Source organism: Solanum verrucosum, unplaced genomic scaffold (genome assembly GCF_900185275.1).
Source record: "Solanum verrucosum unplaced genomic scaffold, falcon-dt-bn FXZP01000131.1, whole genome shotgun sequence".
Lineage (NCBI taxonomy): Eukaryota > Viridiplantae > Streptophyta > Magnoliopsida > Solanales > Solanaceae > Solanum > Solanum verrucosum.
In genome coordinates, this window is record NW_026020352.1 from 623,447 (window position 1) to 642,486 (window position 19,040).

Sequence of the window (19,040 nt, forward strand, 5' to 3'; positions counted from 1 at the left end):
GTTTGACTAACGCACATGCAACCTCTTGCACACTGATGAACAAGATCTTTCATCCATACCTAGATTAGTTTATAATGGTATACTTAGATGACATAGTCATCCATAGCATTACCTTGGAGGAACATGTCGAGTACTTGATAAAGATTTTCCAAGTCCTACGGGAGAACCAACTTTACATCAAGTGGGAGAAATGTGAGTTTTCCCAGCATGAAATACACTTCCTGGGGCATGTCATTAGCTAAGGCCAATTAAGGATGGACGAGGCAAAGGTACGTCTATCAAAGAATGGGAGGCACCCACAAAGGTAACCGAGCTAAGATCTTTTCTTAGACTTGCTAACTATTATCTCAAGTTTATTATTGGTTACTCCGGAAAAGCCACTCCACTAACCGAGCTATTGAAGGAGAATGGGACATAGGCCTGGAACGAGCTGTGTCAGAAGGTGTTCGATGATCTCAAGGCTACTGTGACGGAATAGACAGTCTTGATGCTGCCCCATTTTTCAAAGATGTTTAAAGTTCACATGGATGCTTTAGACTTTACCATTGGGGGCTTCTTGATGCAAGATAATACCCCATTGCGTTCGAGAGCTTCAAGCTGAATGAGACCAAACAGCGATACAACGTGCAAGAGAAAGAGAGGAAGGCCATAGTGTATTGGTTACACACATGGAGACATTACCTACTAGGATCCAAGTTAATAGTCAAGATAGACAATGTTAGCCACTAGCTACTTCAGTTCACCCCAAATTAAGCTAGAAGGTAGGACTTTCAGACCAAGTTTGACTATGTATGGAGTACAAGCCAAGCAGGGGATATGTTGTGGCCGATGCTCTAAGTAGAAAGACCAAACTTATTGCCATCACTACAGCCCACTGTGATTTCCAAGACCCTATAAAGGATGGAATGTAGCATGATCTAGAAGCAAATTGACTTATAGAGTTAGTTGCCCAAGTGTCACAACCCAAAGTACACCCTACACGTGACATGACATTTAAGATCCTAAAAGGCCCTACGCAAGCCACTCAACATACATATACACAATATAATACACAAATTAAAGAAATCTCATATTAGTAAGATAGTTCGACATTTAAAAGCATAACTCTCTCATAGTCATGAAAATCCATCTACTACATCAAAGGAAAAGGTTGGGATGTAAACTGTACACAATGTACAACATCTGAAGAACTAAAATATAGGGAAATCAAATTAAAGAAGCCTTTGTCCTTGAAACATGATGACTCACTGATTTACCGTGAGTTTACAGTACTGTTGATACATTTCACTTAGAGTTTGTGTGCGTCTTGGGCTATTTTGTGTTAGAAATAATGTTTTATGTATGATGTTTGCAGGAAATAGGCTTGGATGTGGTTGATGAAGACGTGAGATGAAAAAGTGCAAAAGTGACCACCCACGGAACCACCCACAGACCGTAGGTCCAACCACTGGGCGTGGATGGGCAGTCGTAGGTCTTGGCCTGGAGGCTGAGTTCCAGTAACTCAAACCATGAAGTGCCAGGACAGACAGTAGTCCAGTCCATGGACCGTGGGTGAGGTATCGTCGGTAGAACATCAAGGAATTCTGACAAGTATGGAACCACGGAGCAAGACGACGGACCATAAGTCGACCCATGTACCGTCATGCACGTCTATCATTGATGATCTAAGAGTTGAAGGTTCCAGTACCTGATGAAAGTTTCTAAGTGTTGAGCCACGGAGGGGACCTACGGACAGTAGGTTGACACACGATCCGTAGGTCGAAGTGTCGTTTGAAACTGCGCCCTGCGAGTTATTTCCTTATTTTGTTTCTTGATTTATTTAGGATTCTTTTTCTATAAATAGGAGTTATAAACCTCATTTTTGGAGGTTAGACATTATTGTAAACTTCTATTTTTTGGTGTTTTGGGAATTAATTTGCAAACTTTAGCAACTTGATTTTCGGATTTCGGTTTATGAAAGTTTAACTTTGCTTTTCAATTGAAGATTTCGATTTTAAGAAATTTAACTTATAAGTTGATGAATTCTTTTTACTCAAATATGAATTGTGATATTTCAAACATGAGTTGCTAAATCCACAACTAGGGTTGTGGAACCATGAGCAATTACAATGTATGAATAATAATAAAGTAATCTGTGAATAGTGTCATACATGTATTGTTAATTCTTTTGCTTAAAAGTCTTTTAACGGTGGCCAACGTTAGAACTCGCCTCGTTTCTACTTGTCGGACCAAGGAGGTAGTGAATGAGAAAAGAATTAACAACAGAGATTTAGTGGATGCTATCTAATAGTCTAATAATCCATACATTGGTGTGATGACTAATTTGAGGTAAAGGTAAGGGTTAGTAAAGCACACACTCGAAGCCGGACTAAGGTGCGCAGTGAAATTCCCTATTTGGAGGACTAATCACTTAGGGATACATAACTTCCTAACTTTGCATGTAAAACACTATGAAATAATTACTATTATTAGGATTACTGCATTAATAGCTTATGGGGAACACATATGCCCTAGTTTCTTTCTCATATTGATACAACAAAGTTGAATCTTGTCTACTTGTTACTTAAGCATAACAATTTGTTACTTCATTACAAAATCTCCTCTTGTTTTAGTTTCCTTGGAAATTCATTGACTAAACGGATATAATTGATAGTTAAGTTAAGTCTAGACCAAATTCCTTGTGGGATCGAACCCAACCTACAAGTGGAGTTCTTTATTTGACAACAATCGCTTATACTTCTTTAGGGAGGTGTAATTTGAGCGTATCAAATTTTGGCGCCTTTGCCGGGGAATAATGCTTTTCGATTAAGTTAACTACAAGTGTTGAACTTTAGTCAAGTATTTCCTGATTTTACATTTCTTGTTTTGTTTTTGTTTCTTCAGGTTTCTACTCTAGTGTATGTCAAGTACACGGATTTGAGGTGAACCGTTGATTCCTTACGATCCAGAATTGAATAAAACCTTAAGGAGAATAAATATCCAAAGGGTCCACAACAATTCGATCGAAGAGGGTCTAGATAATAGATATGAAAGGCTGCCCCCAAGGGTTGTTAATGAGCCTATTCAGGTCCTTGGTGGTAATCTAACTGGTAATGTGGAAAGGGTACCGAATCCGCCAGCACCAAGGTTTCGTGATCACTATAGGGTTGATTATGATCCAGCTGCATCAGATGGACCCATTGTTCTTCCTCCGTTGCCTCCAGGTCATACGTTTGTGGTAACCAGTAGTCTGATACAAATGCTTATGGCGAAAGGGTTATTTTCAGCTTTGTGGGTGGCTCCTTCTACATAATTTCAGCTCACATCTCCATCAACCGCATTCCAAGCTTATTTCCTGCAATCATTATACACAAAACATCATTTCTATAACAAAATAGCGCAAGACACACACAAACTCTAAGTGAAACATATCAAAAATACTGTAAACTTACGGTATATCAACACCCTCAACTTAAACTTGTTGGTTGTCCTCAAGCGACACACTAAAACTCTAAATGACACTTGTGTAGAAGTAAACATACAAACTCAAGCAATCACATGGCTATCTAAATCAAATCCCTCATTTAGTATAAACCTTTTGACATAGACTCAACAAGCTAACTCATGCGGATCAAGATATGACATAGACAGACCAATAGACATCACAACATACACTTTTCACAATCACCAAGGTACCAACTTTTCAACAATGTAACTAGTGCCCTCACTTCAACCGAAATCCTTTTTCACACAATAGATATGATTTTCAAGTTTTAAGGATTCATTCAATACTCACGCTTAGAAGTGACTTCAAGTACAGTTAGTGCTCAATACCATAGGCTTGCCATTATTTTCATTGCATATACTCTCCAAACTAGTCACTAGGATTGTTGTAGGACTTTCTTAACTTGTAACGTAGGCTCAGGGTCAGGTAGGATACATTTGGGTACTTTTTAGTGACTTTTATGCCATCCTTGACATTACATTGGCTCTTACCTCTTTTCTCAACCAATTCTTAACATCTTTTTATTTTCTTCTCTTTCCCTTGACATTCTTCAACACGGATGTGACTTTGACTTTGTTGCACTCACTTTCACTTTCTTCTTTTTCTTTTATTTCAATTTTCTTTATTCTTTCTTTTGATTTCAACTTTCTTTGTCTTTTCCATTCAATCACATCTTTTTCTTTCTTTTTTTTCTTTTACACAAAACTCTTTGCATACCCTTTTTCTTTTGTTTTCCTTTTTCATAGTCACCCTCAACAAATGTATTTTGCATGAGTTGAGATGCACAATATCCGATGTCGGACCAGGGCCAAGATTAATATAACTTTTGAATTAGCCACCCTCAACTTAGGCTTTTGGCCTAAGTCAAGGTGCACATGTCCAAGGAGGGACCAGGTCCAAGACAATTATTTTAGGGAAGGTGAGTTAGGTGTATTGATAGAAGTGGTCTATTTTAGGCTCAAATATTTGGATCAAAGGGAACAATTATTGCTTTTAGTTGAATCATTTTAGGCTTTTGTGGAATTTATTAGAGCAATGGCCTATGATCATATCCCAACTTCTAGCCTAGATTATCTTAGCAGGACCAACGGGGCGAGTTCTAGATTGGTTTTCAAACTTTTCTCACACACACTTGGCACATTATTTCATTATTGGATTATTAGATTCCCCAGTTGAAGTTTTAGCTTAAGTCATAAGGTCAAATTGGTTCCTTATCATGTCATATTGAAGTCGTGAGTTAGTTCTGTGCAAGGCAGACCTATCTACTTTTGCACAAACCAAGATTTCAACAAATAATCCATCAAACTAAGCTTGCACATGCATTTCAACATATAATATGGTAGTTTATCATCCTTAGGGTTTCGTTGCAACATATATCAACATTTTACACACTGAAACATATGAACCCTAAGTCAAAACATCCAATTAAACCTATTACTTGATTTAGTTGGTTTTAATTTTTAACACACTCACATTACCATCATTCCGAGGGTGTTCTCAATTACAAGTCAAGCATTCAACTAGGAGATTAACAACCCAAGGTTAAGTTCAACTTCATGATTTCATGAATTAAGCAATGAACATTGAATTCAAAGTTAGGGTGAAATCGCTTACCTTACAAGTAATTTGAAGTCTGTGAGTGTGGTGATGCAAGGAAATCTATGACCCTTTGCTAGCCTTTCAACATCGAAACCGGACTGTGAGATTGAGTGGGGAAGAAAAAGGAGAAGGGGAATGAGTTTGGGAGAGAAAAAGGGAGTTATGGGATATGTGTGATTGATTTGGGGAGTGATATGGGGGTTATGAAAGGGAGAAGAATGGTATATGGAAGGTTAAAAATGGTTGGGAGGAAAATATGGAAGTGGGAAATGTTTTAAAATGAAAGGTTTTTATTAAAAAGGGGTATGGGTCGGGTCAGGAAGAAACCGTAGGTTGGACCTACGAGACCCCGTCGACGGTTTGTGGGTCGACCTACGGACCGTGGGTCTGGTCCATATGTCACTCTGACATTTAGAAAAATTTATAAACTTACTTGGGATCTACGAACGACATCCACGATCCGTGGATTGACCAACAGACCGTCGATGAGGCCCGTAGACCACTGCACAGCCTTTTTCTGATATTGCCTTTTCATCCCTGCACATGTAGCAACCATTAGGACTTTCTTTTTATATTTTCTGGACACTTTTTAGACACGGACCCTATTCTAAATCTATCCAACACTAAGCATAAAAATAAGCACCTATCAAAATAGCTACTAAAATCAAAAAGAAGGAAGAGCACTTTTAAATCGAAAAGAAAATCCTATAGTTAGCTAGATTGTACATCTTGGGTTGCCTCCCAAGCAGCGCTTGATTTAACGTTGCGGCACAATGTAGAAACCTTGATTATTCAGACTTCATCAAGATAGTAGGCCTCAATCGCTTCTTGCACAATCTCATATTTCCCCAAGTAGACTTTGATCCTCTGCCCATTCACTTTGAACCTAGTCCCTTCCTTGTTCTCGAGCTCAATCGCTCCATGTGGAAATACCTGAGTGACTCTGAATGGCCCAGTCCACTTGGACTTGAGCTTGCCAGGAAACAAGTGCAACCTTGAGTTGAATAAGAGCACCAGATCCCCCGCAACAAATTCACGTTTTTCTATCTTCTCATCATGGTACTTCTTCATCTTCTCCTTGTATATGGCTGAACTCTCATATGCTTTTAGGAGAAACTCATCAAGCTCATTCAGGTCATTCAATCTTTGACTCGATGCGGCACCCCAATCCAAATTCAACTTCTTTAGCACCCATATTGCTTTATGCTCTATCTCTACATGCAAATGACATGACTTCCCATATACAAGTTGGTAAGGAGACATACCTATGTGAGTCTTGAAGGCAGTGCGATAGTCTCATAGAGCATCATCAAGCCTTCTTGACCAATCAGTTCTATTTGCATTCACAGTCTTTGCAAGGATTTGTTTTATCTCTCTGTTGACATCTCAACTTGCCCACTAGACTGCGGATGATAGGGGAAAGCTACATTATGACAAACCCCATATTTCTCTAGCAACGACTTGAATAACTTGTTACAAAAGTGGGAACCTCCATCGTTGATAATTGCCCTAGGTGTACCAAAACTAGATAAGATACACTTTTTCAGGAATACGGTGACACTCTTTCCCTCATTATTTGGAAGAGCAATTGCTTCCACCCATTTTGATGCATATTTAATCGCAACAAGAATATATTTCATCCCATGTGAACTTATAAATGGACCCATGAAGTCAAGGCACTAGACATCAAATAACTAAATCACCAATATCGGATTCATAGGGAGTTCTTGCTTCTTTGAAATGCCTCCTTCTATTTGGCGCCGATCACAAGATTTGGCGAAATCCTGAGCATTTTGGTGGATGGTAGGCCAGTAATACCTACAATGTAATATTTTATGAGCAGTCTGAATACCACTATGGTGCCCACCAACAGGTGATGAATGAAATGCCTCAAGTATACTCATCATCTCTACCTCAAGCATACATCGTCGAATAATCCCATCAGCACAACTACGGAACAAGTAAGTCTCATCCCAAAACAATTTCTTCACATCAAACATGAATTTTTTATTTTGGTGGAAAGACAAATCCGATGGAACCAAATCACTTGCCAAGTAATTAGCAAAATATGTGAACCAAGGGATAAGATCATGAGAAGCAGCCAATACTTGTTCATCAGGGAATGCATCATTAATCTCAATACCATCCTCAAACTATTTCTTTAATTCGGAAAAATGATCGACAACCTGGTTTTCTGTCCCCTTTCTATCCTTCACCTCAAACTCAAACTCTTGCAACAAAAGCACCCATCTAATAAACCTCGGTTTTGCATCTTTTTTCGCCATCAGATACCTCAAAGAAGAATGGTTAGTATGCACTATGACGTTAGAACCAAGCAAGTAGGACCTAAATTTTTCAAATGCAAAACCCACGGCAAGGAGCTTCTTTTCAGTCACTGTATAGTTCTTTTGAGCCATATTCAAAGCCTTGTTGGCATAGTAGATCAAGTGAAGAATCTTTTCTTGCCTCTGTCCTAACACTACCCCAAGTGCCACGCCGCTCGCATCATAACTTCAAACGGTTGTCCCCAATCCGATGAAATAATGATCGGTGTGGAAGTTAAATTGGCCTTCAACTCTCCAAATGCTCTCAGACAAGTATCATCAAAATCAAACTTAGACTCCTTTCCGAGTAGTTTGCACAGTGGATGTGCAATTTTTAAGAAATCTTTTATGAACCTCGGTAGAAACCTGCATGCCCAAGAAAACTCTGAACACCTTTTACAGAGATAGGTGGTGGAAGTTTTTCTATTACCTTAATGTTGGCTCTATAAACGTCAATACCTTTCTACGAAATCCGATGACCCAGCATTACACCCTTTTTGACCATGAAGTGACATTTTTCCCAATTCAACACCAGATTACACTCTTCACAACATTTTAGTACTTCAACTAGATTCATCAAATAACCATCAAACAAGACACATACCACTGAGAAATCATCCATAAATACCTCAATCGTGTCCTCAACCATATCAGAGAATATCGACATCATACACCGCTGAAAGGTAGCTGGAGCATTACACAACCCGAATGGAATTCTTTTGAAGGCGAAAGTCCCATAAGGACAAGTGAATGTGGTCTTCTCTTGGTCTTCCGGAGTTATGGAGATTTGATTGTAGCCCGAATACCCATCTAGAAAACATTACCAGCGAGACGATCCAACATCTCATCCATGAACGGCATAGTGAAATGGTCTTTTTCTGTCCATGCATTTAACTTGCGGTAGTCCATACACACTCTCCAACCAGTCACCGGCCTCATTGGACCAAGGTCATTTTAGTGTTAGGAACCATGGTGATTCCCCCTTTCTTGGGCACGCACTAAACAAGACAAACCCAACCACTATTAACAAGGAGATATATGACGCTAACATCCCACCATTTAATGATCTCCTTTTTCAGAACCTCTTGCATAGGGGGATTCAGTCTCCTTTGGTGCTCAATACTGCTTACTGTCTGGCATGAGTTGGATTTTATGAGAAAAAATTCCCAGTGGAATCCCAATAATATCCGCAATAATCCATCCAATAGCCCTCTTCAACCGCATTAAAACCGAAACCAAAGCCTCAACTTGCTCCTCACTCAAATCGGCAACAATGATCATTGGTAACGTACTTTGTTTCCCCAAGAACACATACATCAAGTGGGATGGTAGAGCCTTAAGTCACAGTTTTAAAGGCTCTTCTACAGACGGTTTTGCAGGTGGGGAATCGTGATTCTTCATATCTAACTCAAATCTTTTTGGTTTGGAACGGAATTTGAACCTATCAAGTGCGGCGATGATTAATGTTTCAAGAACACCTCATTCAATTCTAGGTGCAAACGATCGTTAAGCAGTATAAAATTCAACAAAGAGTTGGGGTCGAACCCACAGGGAGTGGTACATGTTCAAATTCATTTAGTAGGTACAAATGTGGTCTAATTAGCGATAGGAATAGAAATTCTTGAAATAAACATACAAACAAGTCAAAGGAGGTGACAATAAATGTCAGATTAGGGGTTTAGATTTGCAATTATCAGTTGTAAAGCAGTTAAACAAAATTGAATTAACAATATAAAGAGAAATTCTCGGGATATGATCGATTATAGGCAAATTTCGTTGTATGGGTAATTAAAATTACAAATGAATAGCTAAATATCAGTGGGTAGGCTGGACTATGAGTGAAAATAGAGTTCTCTCGAACAACTACTTCGAGTCAAATGATTTCTCTCGAACATCACAAGCTTAAAAGATTAGAAAAACCCACAACCTTAATACATCTTCTCTTTTGAGCAAGATGGGTACGGTTGGGTTTAGGATTCACTCTCTCGAGCTAAACCCAAATCAACCCAATACCCACGAATCATTAATCAAAAGCTTTGGTTCTAAAATTTCTCTCTCTAGAAAGCTAAGAACACAAAATTAGAATTGTATTTGCAACAACAATTCATAAATAAAAACATAAATCTTGATTAAACCCACTTCAATATAGTATTTAAATTAGTAATAAGAAATACCCATAAGCTAATTTAAGCTATAATCACACCCCAAGAATTGGGGTTTTATGCACACATCATAAAAAATAGAAAAGCAATTACCAAATACATTAGCCATGATCTAGGTAAGAGTATTCAAGCTTTTACAATGGTCCAAATTGAGGAAAATCAATAACCCACTTGCGAAATCTCCGAATTGAATCTCAAAAAGCCTTCAAGTCTACTGAGAAAATCTCAAACTTTCAAAGGAAACAATTTTAAAATCTAGAAAAAAAAACCTACTTTAATTTATAGTTCAAAATCCTATTTATAGTCGCTAAAAATTAGCCATGAAAGACCATTAGGCGAGGTAAGTCGGGTTTGGCGAACCGCCCTTCGCTCTCTTCTATCACCTTTTTGGTTCTCAGCATCCTCAAGTTCTATCACTTTGGTTGATCGATCTTGTCATCGCGGAACTGATCGGCGAGTCGTCGTCTGCCCCTTTTCTGTCGCCGACTTGGTTTCTTCCTTCAGGGCTAGCACACTAGAACTTTAGGCGGACTGAAGAGCTACTAGGCGAGTCGCCGAGTGGCCTTGGTGGTCACTAGGCTCGCCTTTCTCCACTTCTTCAGCTTGTTATGTTCCTTATTGCATGTTAGTGTCTTTGCTTTTCTCCTAAATCAACATACCTTAAAATCAAGGCTTTAACATTAGGTTATAGCACAAATTTGGCATTTGAGAACACTAAAACTATCACAACAAAGCCCTAAATGAGTCCAAATCTAGGACTCATTAAAACCCCCAACTTACACTTTTGTTTGTCCTCAAGTAAAACTCAACTTTAGCAGTTCAATAAAGATGTCTAAAAATAGTGTTGCATAAGACTCAACATGAAGGCACACAACAAGGTTCAAACTACTTAAACAATGATCAATTGTGCACTCAAAGATTCAAATTGTGACTCACCATTATCAAAGATGCTCATATTCACAATACTTCTTTCAAATGCAAGTTCAAGCTCAACAAAGGTACTCAAATGCCCTCACACAAAGATGATTCCACATTTACACAAAATTTCTCAACAATTTAAGGCTCTGGAATAGCATACAATGCTCACACTCACAAAGATGAACACATGCATGACTTCACCCATAGGTTTGCCCTTATTTTCCAATCAACATTCGCTTCAGCTCACTTAAGATCACAAAGGTCTTTCTAAGGCTTGTAACAGGGCTAAGTGCAAAGGTATGGTCATTTAGGCATAGTGATTATTACCTTGATAAAATATGGTCTGAACACTTTCTCCTTTTCTTTAACAATTCAAACATGCTCACAATCCACCCCATTATTCAACTTCAAAAGAACTACTGGATACCCCATTTTGCTTACAATTTCCACTACTTTATCTCACAACTTTTTTTGGTCTTTTTCTTTTTCTTTTCTTTCAAACCTTTTTCTCTTTTCTTCTTTTCTCTTTTTTTTTTACATGGAGGGGTTCCATCTTTTTCAAATCAATCACAACAAGGGGAAATTTCTCACATTTCTTGACTTTCATTCTCTTTTCACCACACCCCCAACTTAGGCTTTTGGCCTAAGTTGGCTATTCGAACAAACCACACTTCATGAAAGTTATGGTTGAATGGATAAGGCTCAAAATGTGTCAAGCAAGGTTCACTCATCTCACAAGGTTGGCCACAAAAGAGGTATATTGACAAATTGTTTTCACTCTTAAAAATTGTTGCCTAAGATCAGTTCAAATGCCTGCATTACTCAATCAACCGGACCAATGGGGAAAATTCTAGGTGTCATCATACACAATGTTCAAAGTAATTTCTTCACTCAAGGAATTGGTACCAATATCAAACAAGACTCCACACTTTCTAGCAAGTGTGCAATGTTCATCACAAGAGACTCATTTGACAACCGGCTAGGCATAACGAGATGCTAAAAGTTGACATATTACCTATGTAACTTAGTTTTCCTCATCATAACCGTACATTCACTTTGTTCAATTAAGAGAACTATTCAAGTCATTGGTATTGATCGCAACCGACACTCAAATTCGCACACGAACAATCATAATCACATACAAAAGAGGTGGCAAAATTTTAAAATTTTGTCCAAAACCATTTTCATTCAAAACCATGGGCTATAAGCTAAAACATCCACAAGATCAAGATCAAAAACATATAAATATATCAACAAAATCAGCCAAATATTCACAAAAAAAATCAAAATCAAAACACAAGAGGTAGGTATGGGAATACCTCACCCCACCCAACAAAAATAAGAATTTGGCCTCAAATGCAACTAAAATCAACATATAAAGTATCAGAAAATAACAGAGAGGGAGGGAAAAAATCATCCTAGCTACTCAGTCACTCCGTCTGTCGGGGCATCAGTGCACGGGGTAACACTCTGAGGATGGGCATCAGTGCCCGGTGTAGCATCAGTTGTGGCTCCACTGGGGCCTATCACAGTAGTGTCTCTCAAGGAGGCCTATCGGGCTATCTCAAACATGGCACCCTCTAAGTCGGCCAGATCCTAAAAAACGGCCGCATCTCGCTCCTCATCGGTCTCGGCCTCAAACTCAGCAACAGTAACATCATCCATAATATCATATCCGGTGGTAGCCGGAGGTACTTCAGCACGAGCTGGAATCTCAGCAATCGGATCATCTGGGATTTCCACCATCCCAAATAGTGAAGTGAAGTCTGTAGACTTCAGATGGTCCACATCTTTCCTAAGCTCAGAAACATCAGTTTTCAAAGTCGTAAACTCAGTAGTCACACCCTGTCCTCTCTCGCAAATCTCTACTCTCACTGTGAGAGCATCAATAAAAGCCTGGAGAGTTGTCAGCGCAGTAGTAATCGCTCTCTCAATCATCCAAAGGACCTTGGACACTAGCCGGGAAGCCCGCATATCGATAGAATGGGCTAGGTTCCCCCATCTTGAGAATCATGGCTTGAGTGATCGGAGTTCTGGAGACTGTCGAACCAGCAACAGCTCTAGGGGGCAGGGGAGCAGCAGAAGAACCCGAGGCCTAAGAAGGAGTAGAAGTACCTGAAGGCCTGGAGGCCGAAGTAGGCAAGGTTGCCTCTGCAAGAAATGCATCAATATCAATCTCCGAGGATGTGTCCACCAGAGCTGCTCTCCACCTATCAGCCTCATCCCGTGTGTACTCGGCCTCTATATGTCAGTGGAAGATGTGGGAGTAACCTCGACATCCCTCTTCTCATCACGAGGAATTCCTGCCCGACGACCCAACTCTGTAAAGAGAACTGGAAATAGAAGGGATGTCTGCCACTCTTTGGCCCTCATGGCCATCTCTTGCTCGATAATCAACCCCATGTTCAACCTCTTCCTGGCTATGATGGATCCGAGACAGGCTATTTTTGGGTGGCAGAGAATGGACTCGTTTTGCGATGGCATGAGTGAGCTACTGATGAATCCAAACCAGTACCGAGCTACTATGTCCAGACCCTTCTTAACGATAGGTGCTCCAGCCTCAAACCACCTCGGGGTGGTATCAAAAATAATGGGAGCTAGCCAGCCCTTCAGATCATCCTGAGTTTGTGTCATGATCATACTCTGGTACTCGTGCTCAAAGTCTACAGCACTCTCAAACGTAGCGTTGATATCATCGCTACTGCATCCCATTGTCCTCCCCCGAACCACCACAGACTCCACCGATCTAAAGGCATTGGCCTTCTTCTTTTACTTGGGTACCAAGTTACTGTAAGCGTTATAAAATTCCCGGACCCAGGTGGGAATAAATGGGCCATGGGGCCTGGTGAACATCTCAAAATGGTGAAACCAGAAAGTGTCCCACACATTCGGGCATCTGTCCACTATACCATCCGTGGACATCCTCTTCTCTTCTAGGATGGTCCTCAATCCCTCGGCATTTAACCGATTGAGTAACCAGGAAGAAGGACCCTGAACTGGTGGTGATGGAACCACCGTCTGTGCTGGAGATGGCACTGAATCAGAGGCAGGAGGAGTCGGCTCCGGGATCCTAGACAGATCATGAAGAGCTTTTGAATGCAGCTCTGCTCGTCGGGCTTGTAATACCTAATTATCCTCAAGCTCAGGGAATGAAACCTCAGATTCGAAAGACTACCCCTCACTGCTGGAGTTGTGCTTCGGCGTCTCAGCTGCAGCCGCCTTGCCATTGCCTCCCTTTGGAGGTAACTTCCTGCCTTTTGTGCTAGAAGCAGCTGGTTCCTCATTAATTACAATCCTTCATGCCCGTTTTCAGGGCGGCATGCCACTATCATCCAAGTTTTTCTTAGCTATATCTGTAAAAACACATAGAAAAATGTTAGAAATAGTCCAAGAAATGAAATTAAGTTGCAGAAAGACTCGCTGAGTCACTAAAAGCAAGCCAAATCGGGCTCACCAAAAGTACCAACATGAAAAATTTATAGTCTCAAGATGAGTTGGCGAAGTGCAGGGCCATTCGGTGAATCGCCGACACCAATCGGCGAACTAGGGGTTAACTATCGAAAGTTACAGTGTATTTTAAGGGTTAGGGGCGCAGAAGGGAGATCAAAAGAAACTTTCAGTGAACTCAGGCATCTCGCCGAAAGTTACAGACAAATTCAACCAAAATCTTGAAATTAAAGGTGATCTGAGGGGACTTCGGTGAACCGCAGAACCACTCGGCGAGCTCGACGCAACTCGCCAAACGGCCCGACGTGCCAGTTTTCAACCCAGTTTCCCAAAATCAAGCCCACGTCCCTCGAAATAAAAATCAAACTTATACACTATTCAATTAAGCTTAGAACCATACGACCTATGCCCTTCGGGCACTCAGACTTCCCCCTAATTTGGCCAAAATTGGCCATTTGACGACTTTTTCCCTTAAGAATGACGTCAATCGCTCTATCATTGATAAAATTACATCATTTGGCACAATTCGGGGTTACTTAGACTTCACCCCACAAGATCCAGCATAAATAAACCACAACCCAACAATTTAATACTCAATTTTAACAAACAAAACAAAGGAATCGATGAAATTAGACCATTAGGCACGTGTTTCAACAAACTACGGGGAATCCAACAATTAAAACACGATTAAACTAATTACCCAGCACATATCAACACACAATTACCTATTGCATTTGAGTTCAAACATAAACATAGATTATGGGGTTCGAAAAACTAATATGTATGCCGAATATCAAAGTTGAAAAGCTAGACGGCAAAGATTTACAATTCAAAGCACAAAATCACACAAAAATGCAGGAAAAAGGGTAAAATAATGAAGATTAACTAATGAGTGAGAGAGTACGAGAGTTCAAAATGAGAGAATATGAAGGATTTTGAAATTTTAAATAGTTTGGCTTTTAAAACCTTTCAGTTCGCGGCACCATTGGCGAATTAAGTCGTTATCGCCGATCCACTCAGCGATACACTGAGCGATATTTCCCTCGCTGAGTTTTACAGGACCTCCAGCATATTTGGGGTTCCAAACGGCGGACAGAATCAGGATTGTCGACCTGTTCGATGACTCATCGATTAATCTTTCAATCTACCGAGTTTTACAGAGTTCCCCTTCAAGCTTGGTTATTCTAACAACGGTCCAAGTCGAGGCTCGCAGAGCTGTTCGGCGTGTTGCCGACTGGACTCTGGGCTCAACAAACTACCTATTTTCTAGCATTCTCCAATTTTCAACCTGCACAATCAACACCCGTTATTCAAAGTTAAAACTTAAAGCATTAAGAACTTGGGTTGCCTCACAAGAAGTGCCTTAGTTAATGTCGTGGCACGACAAGGATACCAAATCAGGCTTCATTTTAGGGTTTGCCATTGTGTCACTAGGAAAACCCCATTGTTGTCTTGGATTCAAATGAGAAGAAATTTGACCCATTTGGGTCTCCAGCTGCTTAATAGAGACTGAGTGTGAGGTCACCATCTGTTTAGAGTTGAAACATCCTCTCTCATCTCTTTCAACACTTTGTCTGACCCTTCAACTTTGTTGAGAATGCTTGAGAGCATATCTTTTGTATGACCACCTTCGGATTCTTTAGGCTTTTGATGCTCATGAGGAGGAATATACTTATCTTTGTCTCCCTTTCTCTCCTTCTAGGTGGTGCTACCATCACGCCAATCTCGGTCACGGTCTCTCCAGCCCTCATCTTTGTTCCTACCTTGATTTCCACCCAGTATTGGGTAGTTTGCACGATAACCTCCTCCTTGATTTGCTAGGAAGTTCACTTTCTCATTGTACAGTGTTTCAAATTGTGTTTCATCGGGGTTTGCTCCACCAACACCCACGGCATTAACACTCTTGATACCAACACTCATGACATTTTTAGCCAAAATATCTAGCTGGGTCATCATTTTTGCCATGTTTTGGTCTATCTCTTGATCCTTTTTTATATGCTCTTTTGTCATTTTATAAGTGAGAGGAGAGACTTGGTCTTCACGAGTGTACCACGCCCTATTGATCTTGGTCATGCAATCAAGTAGTTTGGATGCTATTTCATAGGGTTGTTGCATTATACCACCAGGTGAGAGTTGATCAGCCACTCCTTTGTTCACCGAGTCGAGATTCCTATAAAAGTGTTGCAATAGCACATTATTTGGAAGTCCATGATTTGGCCACTGAAGCACCAACTTTTTAAATCTCAGCCATGTCTCATGGATTGGCTCACCTTCCAAGCGTTTGAAACCTTGGATGCCATCCCTTAGAGTCATCATCTTCGATGGGGGGAAAGAATATCACTTGGAATACTGCAGTTAGCTCATCCCAAGAGATGATGGAGTCTCTCGGTAACTCAGTCAACCACTTAGTAGCTTCACCCATCAAAGAGAACGGAAACAACCTGAGACAGACCGATTCTTGGGATATCTTCTTAAATGAAAACGGTCCACAGACATCCACGAAGTTCTTGATATGCTCATGGGGATCCTCATGAGCCATCCCCCAAAATAATCCTTTCAATTGCAGAAGCTGAAGCATTGTGCTTGTGATGTGGAAGACAACGTTTCCTTTAGCCGGAGGTAAACGAATGGCACAAACACCACCCACTTGGATTGGGTCATTGACATCATTTAGGTTCCCAATGTCATCTTGGTGGCCCACTTGGCTACCATTACTTCCGTTTACTCTCATCTCTTCCTTTGTTCAGCACAAACAACACAAAACCAAAACTAAAGTAAGTAGATTCAACTACCACTAAAGAGAACACAATTTAACTCCACTAAAAGAATTTTAAAAAAACAACACTCCCCCGCACTGGCGCTATTTTGATTAACATTTCAAGCACGCCTCATCCAATTATAGGTGCAAACGATCGTTAAGCAGTATAAAATCCAACAAAGAGTTGAGGTCGAACCCACAAGGAGTGGTACATGTTCAAAATTAATCAGGAGGTAAAAATGTGGTCTAATCAGCGATAGGAATAGAAATTTGTGAAAGAAAAATACAAACAAGTCAAAAGGGTGACAATAAATGTTAGATTGGGGGTTTAGGTTTGAAAATATCAGTTGTAAAGTAGTCAAACAAAACTGAATCAGCAATATACAGGGAAATTCTCAGGATGTGATCGATTCTAGGCAAATTTCGATATATGGGTAATTGATATTACTAGTGAATAGCTAAATATCAGGTGGTAGGTTGGACTATGAGTGAAAATAGTTTTCTCTCGAACAACTACTTCGATTCAAGTGATTTCATTCGAACATCACAAACTTAACACATTAGAACAACCCACAACCTTAATACATCTTCTCTTTCGAGCAAGATGGGTAGGATTGGGTTTAGGATTCACTCTCTCAAGCTAAACCCAAATCAACCCAATTCCCACAAATCATTAATCAAAAGCTTCGGTTCTAAAACCTCTCCCTCGAGCAAGCTAAAAACACAAAATTAGAACTGCATTTGCAACTAGAATTCATAAATGAAAACACAGATCATGATTAAACCCACTTCAATATAGCATTTAAATTAGTAATAAGCAATACACATAAGCTAATTCAACCTATAATCACATAATCACACCCCAAGAATTGTGGTTTTAGCCACATATCATAAAAACAGAAAAACAATTACCAAATACATTAGCCATGATCTGGGTAAGAGTATTCAAGCTTTTACGATGGTCCAATTAAGAAAAATCAATAACGCACTAGAAAAATCTCTTAGTTGAATCTCGAAAAGCCTTCAAGACTACTGAGAAACTCTCAAACTTTCAAAGAAAACCATTCTAAAATCTCAAAAAAAAACTCCTTTAATTTACAGTTCAAAATCCTATTTATAGTCGCTAAAAAATTAGCCAGGAAAGACCATTAGGTGAGGTAAGTCGGGTTCACCGAGTGGTTTGGCGTACCGCCCTTTGCTCTCTTCTATCGCCTTTTTGCATTGGTTCTCAGCATCCTCAAGTTTTGTAACTTTGAGTGATCAATCTTGTGATCTCGGATCTGATCGGTGAGTCGTTGACTACCCCTTTTCTGTCGCCGACTTGGTTTCTTCCCTCAAGGATGGCACACTAGAACTTTAGGCAGATTGAAGAGCCACTAGGCGAGTCACCGAGTGGTCTTGGCGATCACCAGGCTCGCCTTTCTCCACTTCTTCAGCTTGTTTTGTTCTTTATTGCATGTTAGTGTCCTTGCTTTGCTCCTTAATAAACATACATGGAAATCAAGGCTTTAACATCAGTTTATAGCACAAATTTGGCATTTGAGGACACTAAAACTATCAAAACAAAGCCCTAAATGAGTCCAAATCTAGGACTCATCAGGCGACCAATTCATCATAGTCTTTAATACCAGCACCGGCAAAATTCATTATTATCAGTGTTAGTGCTTCAACAGCCAAACCTCTCTTCGATAAACACTTTGGAACTGCACTCTGCAACATGATTTCCTACTGACACCGACTTAAGATCATTTTCCTGCTTCATAGACCTACAGTTATTAAAAGTTACCTCCTCGTTATTCAATATGAACTTTATCTAATCTCTCTACATATCGACTAAAGCACGCCTAGTAGCAAGGAATGGTCTCCTTAAGATGATGGGGACCTCAAAATCAACTTTGCAATAGAGTATCATAAAATCCGCCGGAAAGATGAACGACTCTACTTTCACAATGACATCTTAAATAACACAAATGGTCTTCTTCACAGTTCTATTGGCCATGAGTAGATGCATTGCAGTTGGTTTTGGAACCCCTAAACCCAACTTCTTATAAATGGACAATGACATCAAATTAATATTGGCACCTAAATCACACAAAGCTTTCACAAAGTGAAAAACCCTAATGGTGCAGGGAATAGTGAAAGCTCTAGGATCCTCTTTCTTCTGCACAAGTGACCTCGTAGCAATAACACTACAATGTTGCAACCTCTTATCATTCTCAAAACTCACAGCCATTTTTTTGGTCACCAAATCTTTCATGAACTTCGCATACCCAAGTGTTCGCTCCAGAGCTTCTATCAACGGAACATATATGGACAATTGCTTTAACATGGCTATAAACCTACGGTAT

The 19,040-nt window shown here is 40.0% G+C and overlaps 2 protein-coding genes across 2 annotated transcripts; both read right to left on the bottom strand.

Moving 5' to 3' along the window:
• Positions 1 to 5,875: 5,875 nt before the first annotated feature.
• On the bottom strand, positions 5,876 to 6,346 carry LOC125837556 (uncharacterized). Its single transcript, XM_049516652.1, has one exon. It carries the CDS (start codon positions 6,344 to 6,346, stop codon positions 5,876 to 5,878), a length of 471 nt encoding a protein of 156 aa, XP_049372609.1.
• A 5,737-nt stretch (positions 6,347 to 12,083) lies between these two features.
• Positions 12,084 to 12,461, bottom strand: LOC125837558 (uncharacterized). The gene has a single exon (XM_049516653.1). It carries the CDS (start codon positions 12,459 to 12,461, stop codon positions 12,084 to 12,086), a length of 378 nt encoding a protein of 125 aa, XP_049372610.1.
• Positions 12,462 to 19,040: the final 6,579 nt, after the last annotated feature.

Coding starts and splice junctions, on each gene's coding strand:
- LOC125837556 (XM_049516652.1), bottom strand. CDS start 6,346: ATGTCTCCTTACCAACTTGTATATGGGAAGTCATGTCATTTGCATGTA.
- LOC125837558 (XM_049516653.1), bottom strand. CDS start 12,461: ATGCGGGCTTCCCGGCTAGTGTCCAAGGTCCTTTGGATGATTGAGAGA.